Source organism: Hyposmocoma kahamanoa, unplaced genomic scaffold (assembly GCF_003589595.1).
Source record: "Hyposmocoma kahamanoa isolate Upper Pololo Valley unplaced genomic scaffold, ASM358959v1 78, whole genome shotgun sequence".
NCBI classification, from domain to species: domain Eukaryota; kingdom Metazoa; phylum Arthropoda; class Insecta; order Lepidoptera; family Cosmopterigidae; genus Hyposmocoma; species Hyposmocoma kahamanoa.
The window spans coordinates 14,114,835-14,128,137 of NW_020653945.1; the positions used below are offsets into that span (position 1 = coordinate 14,114,835).

The following is a 13,303-nucleotide window of genomic DNA, read 5'->3' on the forward strand; positions in this document are numbered from 1 at the left end:
GTAAAACCATCTTAAAAAAATATTTTGTTACATTAGTCACACTGTGGTGAAGATGAAATTGTGCAATTAAAGCTCGAATAGCACTGATTCATAAAGGTCCCTTTCATTTTGTTCTTTCAGTTTAAAAATTCTACTCCCGCGTCGAAATATTAACGCCGCATTTATTGTTGAATCTGCATTTGCAAAGACAACACGCTGCCACTGACGGATTAGCATTTGAGCCATTTTCGTTCCGAAAATCATATTCAAAAATCACTAGTAGCAGTAGAGCTCCTTGTGAGTTCGTCCAGGGTAGTACTGCCACATTACTGTGTTACAGTTTTGAAGGGTAAGGGTGCTGGTGAAATTACAGGCACATGGGACTTGTCAACTATGTCTCAGAGAGATGGACGCCGTAGCAGTAGCCTTCGAGCGGCAGTGCTACTGTTATGGACAGGCGTGACGCTTTCCACCGGGTACATGACTTGTTCGACCCGTCGCTTAATATTTAAAAAAAAAAATTTTTTTAGTAACTTACTTTTTAAAGGGACTTACTTTTTTGTTTCGTGGACTTTCTTCTTTTTTAATTGTGAAACAGGGACCACAAAACAATATCAAGGGTTATGACATCTTGCTTAGCTGATGAACATTAAAAAGACTTAATTCTTAATACGTTAAATGATAACAAAAAATCGTTAAAAAAAAAGACCTATTGGCGACTAGTTTTTGTAAATTATGTTTTTAAATTGTTGAACATTAAAATGATCAGAAACAATTTTCAGTTGTAAAGTTCCATTTTTCCTCATTATTTTCAAAGACTAATAAGGCCATCACCTTTAGTACTTCAAGAGTAGGTAATAAATAAAATAATATGAAAATATGAAAAAACTTGAAATCTTATTTTCTTTTTTATTCCCAAAAAGTTGAAATTTTGTATTGGGACACTTTCATCGTAAAGGTGCAACCTGAAGGTCGGTAAACGTCAAGAAATTAGTTTTGATCGTTGACCACGAATTAATTATTGTAATTTTAATTTAATTTAATTTTTTTTTATGATTGATTTAGTGTCTGTTTAAGTATATCTAAATGTTTTAAAATGAATGTTGAGCACAGTAATAATTGGGCACAGATATGCCTGTTGTATTAATTTTTAAGTGTTTTTATTTTCCTCACTTTCTGTATCTGATGTCTGTACATTGTGCCATAAATAAAAAATAAAAAATAAAAATAAAATAAATTTTCATCACTTGCTTGGAAATGAAAATATCGTGAGAAAACTTGGATTTCGGAGATAATTGCCGAAATCTTCAAAGATGCGAGAATGTCAAGTTTCCAACCAGTACTTACTATGCAAGTGCAGTGGACTAAACCTTGTGCAAAAAATAGTACTTTACTAACTTACATACGTCTATTGCTGAGCGCACGTTTCTAACAACAGGCTTACGCTTAATTTGACTTATCTACACACGACAACTTTCTGGGTATGGGTTTATTACATGGTGAAATTGAAATAATTAATATCCGTTGAACCTATTAAGGTTCTTACTTCCTAATAATATCTACTCATCTAAAGAAATATTTTAGAATAGTTTAAATTAGCAATAGTGTAAAACCATAAAAAATCTTACCTAAATAAACAAAGTATCAAGATTAGTCGCCTTGCGTACGCGATACGTAATCGTAGCGAAGTCGCAAGCCTTTGGCGGCAACTTTGGCGGCAAAAATATCACCTTTGATTTTCGCCGCCAGCATTTGATTTTATACATGGTGATGTGGATTAGTGGTTAATGTTAGACTCGTTTCGGAGGTCGTGGATTCGATTCTCATAGTTGACTGGCTCTATGGGGTAGTTGTTAGAGTGTTAGGTTTTCTTTGCGGATGTCGTAGATTTGATTCCCATAGTCGACTGCCTCCATAGTCTAGTGGTTAGAGCGTTAGGCTTTCTTTTCGGAAGTCGTGGATTTGATTCCCATAGTCGACTGCCTCTATGGTGTAGTGGTTAGAGTGTTAGGCTTTCGTTTCGGCGGTTGTGGATTTGATTCCCATAGTCGACTGCCTCCATGGTGTAGTGGTTAGTGTTAGGCTTTGTTTTCGGAGGTCGTGGATTTGATTCCTATAGTCGACTGCCTCCATGGTGTAGTGGTTAGAGTGTTAGGCTTTCGTTTCGGAGGTCGTGGATTTGATTCCTATAGTCGACTGCCTCCATGGTGTAGTGGTTAGTGTGTTAGGCTTTCGTTTCGGACGTCGTGAGTTTCCGATGGGTGACTGCCTCCTTAGTGCAGTATATCCGTAATCACTCAGTCAGTTCTTGCATTATGTGGAAGTGGTACGGGTGATGGTCAGAGCTTGTTTACAAACAAAGGCGTATGCAGTGCAACGTTGAAGGTCGTAGACGTAGGATATAGGTATTCGTTTAATGTGTATGTAATGATGTAATTTGTATCAGGAGAAGGGTCTTATTTCAAAAGGATGGTAATAATTTTAATTTCACCCTGTAGGTACATTATGAAAACGTTACCCTATATTCCAAAATTTGCGTTTCAGTCGGCGTCCTTTGATGTGCCGCCGCTGAGGCAGAGGTGCTATTTCTTAATTTTTTGTAACAGTCTGTAATTGCCGTTTGCGTTGTGAGGACTAAATAGGTGTCATCGTTTTGTTTGTGTCTTGTTTTTGTGTTTATTTAAACTATGTCACGCTTAAGCAATAGTGATTACTAAGAGATGATGTTGTGCGTAGGCGCAGCCGATGGGAGCTTGCGCCAGCCTCGCCAAATTTATTGGGCAAAGTTTATTGATGGCGTCCCAGAAAATCGACGTCGACCATTTCCTGCTGTGGAATGCTTCAGGAAGATGGTTATGAGACTTCATAATAGTGGATCGTTCCGTGGTTCCAGTTCTGAAGGCCGGCCGAGTTCACGAGACGCAGAATTCGAGGCAGATGTTTTGGAACATTTTCTCGGCAATCCAAAGACAAGTACTCGTCGTGCTGCGGCAGCCTTTGGTGGTGTGAACCATATGAGTGTGTGGCGTGTGCTACGGGATGATGGCCAGCACCCATACCATTTTCAAAGAACGCAGGAGCTGTTACAAGCGGACTATGATCTACGTTTGGCATTTTGCCGCTGGTACCGCGACCAGGTTGGGAGGTCTCCCGACTTCGCTTCGTCGGTACTGTGGACAGACGAGGCGTCATTTACGCGTGCGGGCATTATCAATATGCATAATGAACATTTTTGGACTCATTTGAATCCCCGCGTATCAAGGGAATCAAATTTTCAACACCAGTGGCGGATTAACGTGTGGGCTGGTATAATAGGTTGTGCCGTCATCGGTCCAGTGTTTTTGCCGGCAAGTCTGAATGGGGCCAATTATTTAAGATTCCTAACAGAAGACTTGGGTGACGTTCTGATGGCCCTGCCAGTGACACAATACGTGAGACTCGTGATGGAACACGGGATGACTTTCTAGCACGATGGAGCACCCGCACATTTTGCTCGAAATGTACGTTCCCATCTGAACGACCGTCTCCCGCAGTGGATTGGGCGGGGAGGTCCTGTACCCTGGCCAGCGTGGTCCCCAGACTTGACACCGCTCGATTTTTTTTGTGGGGTCATATAAAAATATTGTTTATGCGGAGTCCTGTGAAAGCGCAGAAGAAATGAGGCAGCGGATCGAAATGGCGTTTAGTCAAATCACTCGGCAGATGCTTCAAAGAGTAGAGCAGTCTCTGTACCGACGCACGGAAATATGCATATTGCATGGAGGTCGGCATTTTGAACCTTACCTGTAAATGTGTGAAATGTGCCAGCAGTGCGTGTAGTGATTGTACTTATTATTCAAAATTATCGTAAACAAGTCAATATTTCGTACATTGTACAACAGTGAATTACAATTCGTAGGAAATTCATTAAAACGTGTATGAATTGCACAGTAGGTAAGTACCAATTAAAAAAGTATCCACTATTGTAAAATTGTCGTAAATAAATGTATTAATACAAAATTATGTAGAATGTGTATACGATGAAGGCGTGCGTAACTACGGGCTTAATAAGTAAATAAATATCCTTTAAACTGTATGTAAATAAGTACGTACCTAGGTATGGTATAAAATAATATTGTTAGAAATAATTCGATTTTTCTAGGTATTTAAAGATTTTGTTACTTAATATTAACGTGTTATCAATATATTCAAATCATGTTTTTACAGTGGCATTTCAATTGTAGTCAGCTGTTCTTTCGCCCCGCTTGCGGCCGCCCAGGTTTCATTAATGAATTTGTGAAGTCGTAGTAACGTAACTAGCAATAGAGTTGTGACGCAGTGGTTGTTTCGGACAATCACTATTTATACAAACATAATTAAAGTTATATCAACATTAAAAGTCACTTATTTTTATTTGATATTTTGCACAGAGGGTCTAGATCAAGTATAGGTTTGGCTCCTTTAATATGACTACACCTTGCGGTTACACCCTGTATATAAAAATTAATTAATATTTACGAGAAAAGCTACTCCATTACTCTTGTGTTGAAGTAATTTTCAGTCGAAGCTAAATATGGTGCATTTTGTTAAGTTTCCAGTAGAATTTTCAAGTAGAATATGGTGTTTTTGGGCCCTTAAATTGTTGCAAGCAAAATTAGGCAGTACTGCAATAACGTTACAATTTAAATGTTTTAGTTTTTTATATTTCGTTACATGTCACTACGTTTGTATAAGTTAACTTCGTATATTTCTTTCGTGGTTTTTGTATTAGACCCGATGTCCATTTATTGGTAGGTCAATGCATATTAGTGAATAAAGTGTTTGTGTATCTATCTATAAACCAATTTGACAGTGGACTTTACTTTTTTTTTTAACCGACTGTCGTATTATCTGAAAATTGTTTAGGGGTCGTATTCCAGAACTCTACTCAATGCTCAAGTCAGGATTTGAGCAGACTTGAGTACGATGTCAAGCACTGGAAATACGACCTTAATGGCAAGGACTTGAGTATGATTCTAGTGCTTTGAATCATACTCAAGTCCTGACTTGAGCATTGAGTAGAGTTCTAGAATACGACCCTAGGACAGGAATGTCAATTAAAGCGTTCGCATAGGCCTTCGAGGATGGATAACACAAGTGCTAAAGTAGATTGATTAATCTATACTCACCAATAGCACCAGGTTGATACATGGGTGCGTTCTTCATAGTGACGCTCTGTCCCGCTTGCAGATCCTGAGGCGTGGCGGAGGAGTGACCACGCTGTTGTTTACGCGAGCGAGCGCGGTGCTTCTCCCACAAGCGAGCGCGTTGACCCAGCGGAAGTACACCCCTGCAAAATGGATAATGTTAGAAGTTGAAAGATAATGCCAGTGAATAATTACCATATAAATATATATATATATATATATATATATATATATATATATATGTATTACACATTATTCGTGCCTCCTTACATTTTTATTTTTAAATTGCTAGAATACAAAAATATTTTAAGTTGTCCCAGGTTTTACCAATTCAAATAATCAACAAGGGCATACAGAAATGAAGTTTAGTATACCAGCTTTCAAATTGCATTAATAGTTTTTAACCAATCAAATTTCATGCCGAAAATGTCACTTTAGCTCATATTATGTGTTCGGGATCATTGTTCAGCTTCTCGAGGAGACATCCAACAGCTATCGTTTAACCAATAATATTGATAAAATAAGCATAAAAATTACGTAATATGAATAATTGCATAAAGTTCACATACTACACAAGATCATCATTATCGTCAGCCGGAAGATGTCCACTGCTGAACATAGGCCTCCCCCAAAGATTTCCAGACTAGCCGATCGGACGCGACGTGCATCCATCGGTTACCTGCCGCTACTACACAAGATTAAGCCTCAAAAATGTACTTTTTATTTGTCCTTGGAAATAATTTTATTATGAACTTATATGAGTTGCTATGCAAACTGTATATCCTCTAGTTAACGAGTATAGTATTATGGTAATAATGGTCTTTCACGCGAGTAAACTACAACAATGAATACAAATTGAGAAACTTTGTTGATACAGGTGTTATTAGCTTGAAACCATTTCACTGTGCATTTAAATGTTTTTTAAGTTGGAAGAGCCGTCTAACTGAATTATGTCAAAGTCAATGTTAAAATATAATTCAATGGAACTGAAATATTTTAACACTGTACTATAATTATGTGAACTATGTTTAGTCAAATAGTTTCAATACACACAATACATGTTTTTATTTACACTTACCACCAATAAAGAGCTCCAGACTCAAGTCTCGCCACTGTGTAAAGCGAACAGACGTGCAGAGATATGGCTTTGTCAGACCCAAACTCTGAGAATGTTTGCATGGGGTGTTCCAAACGAGAAGCTCCAGGAGCGTGCGCTACAATAAATACAATGTTAACATTTATTATACATGTAATTTTAGTGTGCCTTATCTCAGTAGAACAAATACCTCAAGGAGATTAAAAGAATACATCATTTAAAAAAGCTGCCAGTGTTTTGATTGGCAAAAAGTGCATACGAATTTGTAATAATGCCAAAGCGTTCATTAAATAGTTTCAGGTAAAAAATCGACAAACAAACACTAAAATCTACTGATGGACCTTTATGAATCATGAGCTAAGAACCCTAATGGTAACTACAGGTGAGCCGCCGTAAGCTTTGCTTTCCTGATAGTTTGCGAGACGAAAGACCAGGGCGTTTCACCAATTAGTTTGTCGCAGTCCGCATTATTCAGTGACTGTTACACACTGTATTATTTTGAAATATGGATAATTTATCACAAAAAATTAAGCCGACAGGCGAAAATTATATTTCCAAGTATATAAAATAATAAAAAATTAGCCAAAAACACGTAGTTAGTTATTATAACCTTATTTTAATTATTAATTTTAAAATGTATTCATATAGAAATAGTTTTTACAAGAAGTAATTTATATTAATGGTACGTGAATTTAAATAAGTACAGATGACATTTTCCACGATGTGTTGCTGTTTCGCCCATATTACGCGGACTCGAAATCCTAAAATTTTACGGCAGTTTATCTAAAATCATAGGTACAACAATTTTCGAATAAACTTTTTTTACCAAACTCTTACATAAAAATCTTACCAATAGACTCATCAAGGAACGTAGCGATCCTTCCCGCGTCGGTGAGCACGGAGATCCGAATGCCAGCCGCGCTGATGTTCACCACTTTCTCCCCTAACCCCATACCCAACCAGTTTGCGCGAGGATGGTATGTCACGCCGGAACCAGAAGGCTAAAACAAATAATTTTACATTGTAATAATATGATTAACCGAACAAAATTGGTTGTATAGAGTTATTTTCACGAAGACCATATGTAGTTATATTCAATAGGGGATGAAAACTTTATTGCACATTGAGGCATACAATGACGGAACACGGACAACACAACGGAATCTGTTTTACATTGAGAAAATAGGTCACGATCGGTTTTCCTATAAGTGATCACTTACGTCATTACGCTGGTAGGGATGCGCATCAGCCCAGCGCCACTGATGCAGTTGACCATTAGTGGACACAGCAATAAGCTCGCTATATGTTGCCGCGATGTGCGTAAAACGGATGTTGCTGTCCCAATACTCCAGTTCCTCTGACACCCACAACGGAGATGCCGTCATGGCAGAGTCTTTCTTTTTACTTTCACCTGTGGAACAAACTACTTTATCTCCTCATAAAATAGTACAGTAAATCTGGTATAAATATTGACAGATTAAGGTGCAATTTGTATAGTGCAAAGATGAACGAGTTAAAAGTTACTTTGTTTCAGGAACTGACCTCCATCTTTATCCCACGAGGTGTCTCGCAGTGCCGACTCCAGCCATCGCCTCGGACCGAAGTACTGTCGCTCGCGCCAACGGCTGAACTCCGAAGGCCGCTCTTGCGTGGAGCTGCTGCTTTCGCGGCTGGCGCCCCCGCGCCCGCCACTGCTACCGCCACCACCACTACGGCTACATTCAAGTTTTATCGTCAACATCAAGTATGTGTTGGAATTAGTAGGTCGACTCCAACTTTAATGATCAATTTCTCAATTATGGGATTGTTTTACTTGGACTGGTTATTGCACGCTGATAAAAATAAACTTAAACAATATAATAGACGAGATAGTTTGAAATATAACTATTTTGAAGTCGACCTGCGGCCCTAATACAAAACACTAAACGTCTATAAATAACTAAATGGTGTTTGCTAGAACATAAAACACCTAATCACAACAAAAAATGGAAAATGCGTAAGCTTGTCAGCGTGCGAGATCAGGTGGTGGGACTATGTTCTACAGGCAGGAAAGAGGCGGAGGAGCATAGCTGGACAGGTATACCTTCTGATAGCCGCGTACCCGAAGATGTCCTCAGAGAACATGGCGTCTGCGTCGATGATGACGGAGTGATCCTGCTGCGCCGCGTGGAAGCCGCCGTCGAGCAGGGATATGAGGTCCTCGGGCACGTACCCGTCACCTCCTTCGCCGCCTTCCGGCTCTTCGCCCTCCTCGTCATCGCGTGATAGCAGGTTGTTCACCGCCAAGTTCACGTCCAGATTTGTACGCTACAGTGTAAGGAACAGAAAACAATGTGTTGCAAAAGCTCAGGCTCTTACAGTTGACTAATGCGCAACGTGTTTATGAACACTTAATTATCTAATAACGTACTTGTAATTCTCTAATAATGAGACTCCGACTTTTGCCCTGGAGCACGACTTGTGCCTGTGTAACTAAATCTTCTGGCACAAATGGGGCTGGCACCGATACTACTCTGCCTGAGCCTGATGGACCGATTATAACTCCAGTTGCACGGCTTGTCGATCCTGCCACAAAGACAAAAACAAGAGATGTGATGTTAAAAGTAGCCTACCGATTTGCTTGACTTTCTGGCAATCGACATGTATGATCAAACAAAACGAGTAAATTTGTAAGCTACAAGCGATCGAGAATATATTTTTGTCGATCAACACGTGTTATCCAACAAAATCGAGTAAACTTCTAAGAAGCAGGTCGATCTACAAAAAATACGTTTTTGTAGATCGACAAGTGTCGGTCGTCAAAAAATCGAGCAAATCTGTAGACACCTATACACCACGCAATAGTGCATATTATTAAATTATTTCACAAGAAACTAATTGTAAAATCATCATAGATACAAACTAAAACAATAATATAGCCTGCCACATTTGATTTATAACAAAAAAAGGCATTAAAAATATACCTTGTGAGGTAGGTGCTGCTCGTATGGAATTTCTCATGATCCGAGCTCTAGTACGGGGCTGCTGTCGCGAGCCGCAACCTCCGCCGCTACCGCCTTGCTTGCCCCCACTTGTCCCTCCACCGCCGCTGCCACCACCACCATTCCCTCCATTTTTACTAGCATCAGCTTTACTCAAGTCAAGTCTATCAGGAATGATGGAGAAGGCAGCTCGACAGATGGTGCCGTCATCAAGAAGGCAAGCGATATGTGCGGGGCCCGCAGCCACAGCCCGAACTCCCCGCAGGGAACTGAGGGCTGATGAACCTGCCCCAGTGCCATATCTATTCCAACGTTCGGCTACTTCTTTGATTCTAAAACAAGACCATGGCAAAAAATTACAATGTGGTTTAACATTCACATACCTTCCTAATCTCTGATTATCATTTGTCTTATTTTATTAGAACGTCTAAAGTGTATCTTCATTTAACTATAGCAATTTGTACAACATTGTGTGAAACATTTAGCTTTTAGTCAATACCATCAAAATTTAAGTTTGTAGCAATTTGGTTATTATTATACAATTTTAGTTACATACAACACATAAATCAATACCTCCAATGAACACTACTCCAAGTTTATTTTTCGATGATTTTTTTGTTATTTTTGTAAACAGCCATACATATTACAAAAATCTAACAAAAAACAAAATAAAATCAAATCAGGTCCAATAATTAAATTGCCGTAGTGTTCATTGCAGGTGTTGAAATGAGAAAATGAGTAGATATATAGACATCGCTTAGCTTTCTACAACATCATAGTATCTGAAGATTATGTGTCACTGACAATAAAATTGCTTTTCCAGCAATTTGTTTCCAAAAGGTGCATTGTTGGTTTCTTCAAGCAATATCATATACAGAAAACGCAATTGAATTTTCTAAATAGGACTTAGGTGATATTGAGGACTTAGATCCTATTTGAAACATGTATTATACATACTTTTTTGGGATCAATGTATAAATGCACATTTATAACACCTGTTAGGGCGATAACTTTTTAGATTAAATTACAAAAGTCTTGACTGAGATTTTGTTGATGAATAACCTGTGCGCTATGCGATGTTTTAAAAACTTGCAAGAGAATCAACTCATGTATAGGCATAATAGTGTTTCTGACTAAGCTTATTAAACATGACACTGGAACATGTATATCCACAAGAGACAGTCCATTCTCATCAGCTTAATTTTTGTAAACCTACAAATAGTTCAAAATACACTGTAACAAAAGTGCAATTTCTATTGAGAATTACACTCTAGTAACATATGATTTTTTAAACCTCTAACCGCACTAAGTATGACTTGAGAAGGATTTTTCTTTGTATTTAAACAAATTTTTACATGTATCACAACTCTACACAATGTAAGAAATGTGTTGTAATAAAAATAAGAAATTAAATTTTAAGTATGCAAAAAGCAAAAAAAGAATCAAGAAGTGGTAATAATATATGTAATCCTAATAAAAGGGTGGCAAATTATTTTGGACTATTATTAATGATCTATACTTATTTTATACGAAATTCTATACGAAATTAAATTAAATTATTAATGATCTATACTTATTCTATACGAAATTGGCTAGTTCAGTGACTCATTTGACCAGAGTCACTGAACTAGCCAATTTCGTGTTATAATGATATTAAACATTATGAATCACAAAAATATTTTTGTTTTCTTTCAAATCACAATTTTTTTTCTTTTTGAACTTTTGGGACACCCGTAGGGCTAGCACGACTTGCGCAAAAGCGACTTAAAGCGCATGATACTGTTATTCTAGCATAAAATAGAGTAGTAGCAGTAGAGCTCCTTGTGAAAGAGTTCTTCCAGGAAAGTACTGCCACCTCATCTATTTCAGCCGCCAAGCAGTAATGTCAACATTACTCTGTTCAGGTTTTGAAGGGTAAGGGTACTGGTGAAATTACAGGAACATGGGACTTGTCAATTTATGTCTCAGGGTAAGGAGCGCAGTAGCAGTGCCTCTCAGATCTTTGCGATTTAAAGCTCTGGCGTGTAACTTACCATTAGGCGCACGACTTGTCCGTCCCGTCACTTGATATTATAAAAAATAAAAGTATATCGCGCTTTATGTCGCTCTCGCGCAGGTCGCGCTTGTTGTGCTAGTCCTTTTGATGAGAATTATATGCACTGCCATGTAGGAAAATTGTTGTCCAGGCTGAGTATTACCAAAAGCAAAACACGGCAGAGACATCATAACTATCTTGGGCTGCACAACTGATTCAGGAATTGACAAAATGTTTAAGTGTGAGGACTGCATGAACTATAACAATAGTAAGACTGCCCAGCAACCACATCAATTACTTGAACTCTCGAAATAGGATATTATTCCCTGTACTATGAGCACCATAGCAACAGTATTCACTCTGGGGCACTACCTACAATGGCTAGACCAGGGTCCTTACCATGAACTCATTACAGTTCAGTATAGGTTTGTAACAAATTGATATCTAACAATGAATAAATTATTATGGCATAAAAAATTATCACATCTAAAAACTAACACATGAATTTATGTTGCCAAAAATATTGTTTAACAAATATGTTTAATAAATTTATATTTTAATTTAATAAATTTAATCATTATGCTATTGTCTACACTTCGAACAGGGGGCTTCAGAGGATGCTTCAAATACTCAGCCACAAAAATATGTAATTATCTCCCTTACGTCAAAGAATGTCCCAATTGTGTTCAATTTCATGGCTCAAGGGTTTATTTTTTGAAGTCACAAAATGTAGGAAGCACACCTCTAGTATAAAATAGTATTTGTTTGTTAATATTAGTACACATAGTAACAATCCGTATTAATTAGTATTATAGTCATTTGCTCTATCTCATAATTAGTTATATATGTAGTAGCTCTATTTGTAAATTACAACTGATATAAATTTGTGTGTTGTGAATTTCATTAGTTTTCATGTCAGTTTGTTTTTAAGCGCATGTTTCGCAGCAGCACGCGGCAGCTTCCCCTGAGAAGAATGATCAAGAAACTCTAGGGGTTGGTTGGCCTTTAAAATTAATATTGTAATTGAAATGTACACACAGAAACAAACCTAAAAGAGCTAAACGGATCACTACCATGGATTTTTGTCATCCCAGTTCCTTCGCAGAAGTTGTATGTCACCTTTAGTATAAAGTTTTTCAATTACTATAGTTTTTTACCTCATAAATGGCAAAGTTTGAAAATCAACTGGCATCTTACTATATACATAGAAGTATATACATTGCCCCTTAAATGAATTTGTGACATTGTGAAGACAGATATCAAGAACAACTATTTTTATTCCACTTATTAATGTTATTAGTATGTTTGTCACTATTTTTCATAAAGAGACTATCTCTCAAAGATGCTCAGGGGGCAAGATTGTAAATTGTCCTAACAGCATGTGTTTGCAGTATAAAAATTCTATTAATATCGGTAATACCCCCAATACAACATCAATTACATATAAATATAGTTGACAATACATTAGTAGGAGCACAAGGACATATTTATCCTTTAGGTCCTACCAGTAGGAACATGAGGAAAAGGCTGTTTAAGAGTTTCTATTTACTCAGAATGAAAACTTATGAAGCAAATCAACTGAATGTTCTCATTTGGCATAATAAATTATGTGAGTTAGTTAATTTTTTCAAGGAATCCTTTATTTAGCCATAGTATGTTTAAAAGTGAAAAGTAGGTATGTACTTAAAATATTTCACAACATGATTGCATGACTGCATTTTACAAATATTTGCAAGTCACAGGGATAGTAAATGATGACTGATTTAAGAGTGCATGCAATGATATAAAAATACTATTACATAAAAATTACTTCTCGGAATCATTAGAATCCGAGAATCCTAAATGTTTACATCGATTTTTTTACATCCCCTTTGTTTGTTCGAAGAAAACGCCACCCTTTGCGACAATTCCTGTAAGCGGGGTTCGCAAGTGTTGAAACCTACGATTACGCCATCCAATATACTGCACCCTAGGATGATAATGGATATCACAGTACTGCGGATAAACGTCATTGGAAAATTCTTACAGGCCACGGGAAAACGTGGCC

At 37.6% G+C, this 13,303-nt stretch overlaps 1 protein-coding gene across 9 annotated transcripts in view; it reads right to left on the minus strand.

Moving 5' to 3' along the window:
* LOC113233302 (E3 ubiquitin-protein ligase UBR5) overlaps positions 1–13,303 on the minus strand; it is a 60,199-nt gene that overhangs the window by 46,640 nt on the left and 256 nt on the right. For 6 of the 9 annotated variants that reach the window (XM_026468380.1, XM_026468374.1, XM_026468379.1 and 3 more), the window contains exons 2-9: positions 9,204–9,553; positions 8,651–8,805; positions 8,324–8,547; positions 7,783–7,955; positions 7,461–7,663; positions 7,091–7,241; positions 6,223–6,358; positions 5,127–5,287 (exon numbers count right to left, since the gene is read on the minus strand). In XM_026468380.1, the coding sequence (XP_026324165.1) occupies positions 5,127–5,287; positions 6,223–6,358; positions 7,091–7,241; positions 7,461–7,663; positions 7,783–7,955; positions 8,324–8,547; positions 8,651–8,805; positions 9,204–9,553 (1,553 nt within the window). The remainder of the gene's footprint in view (positions 1–5,126; positions 5,288–6,222; positions 6,359–7,090; positions 7,242–7,460; positions 7,664–7,782; positions 7,956–8,323; positions 8,548–8,650; positions 8,806–9,203; positions 9,554–13,303) is intronic. The other 3 variants (XM_026468376.1, XM_026468377.1, XM_026468378.1) reach the window with 2 other exon arrangements.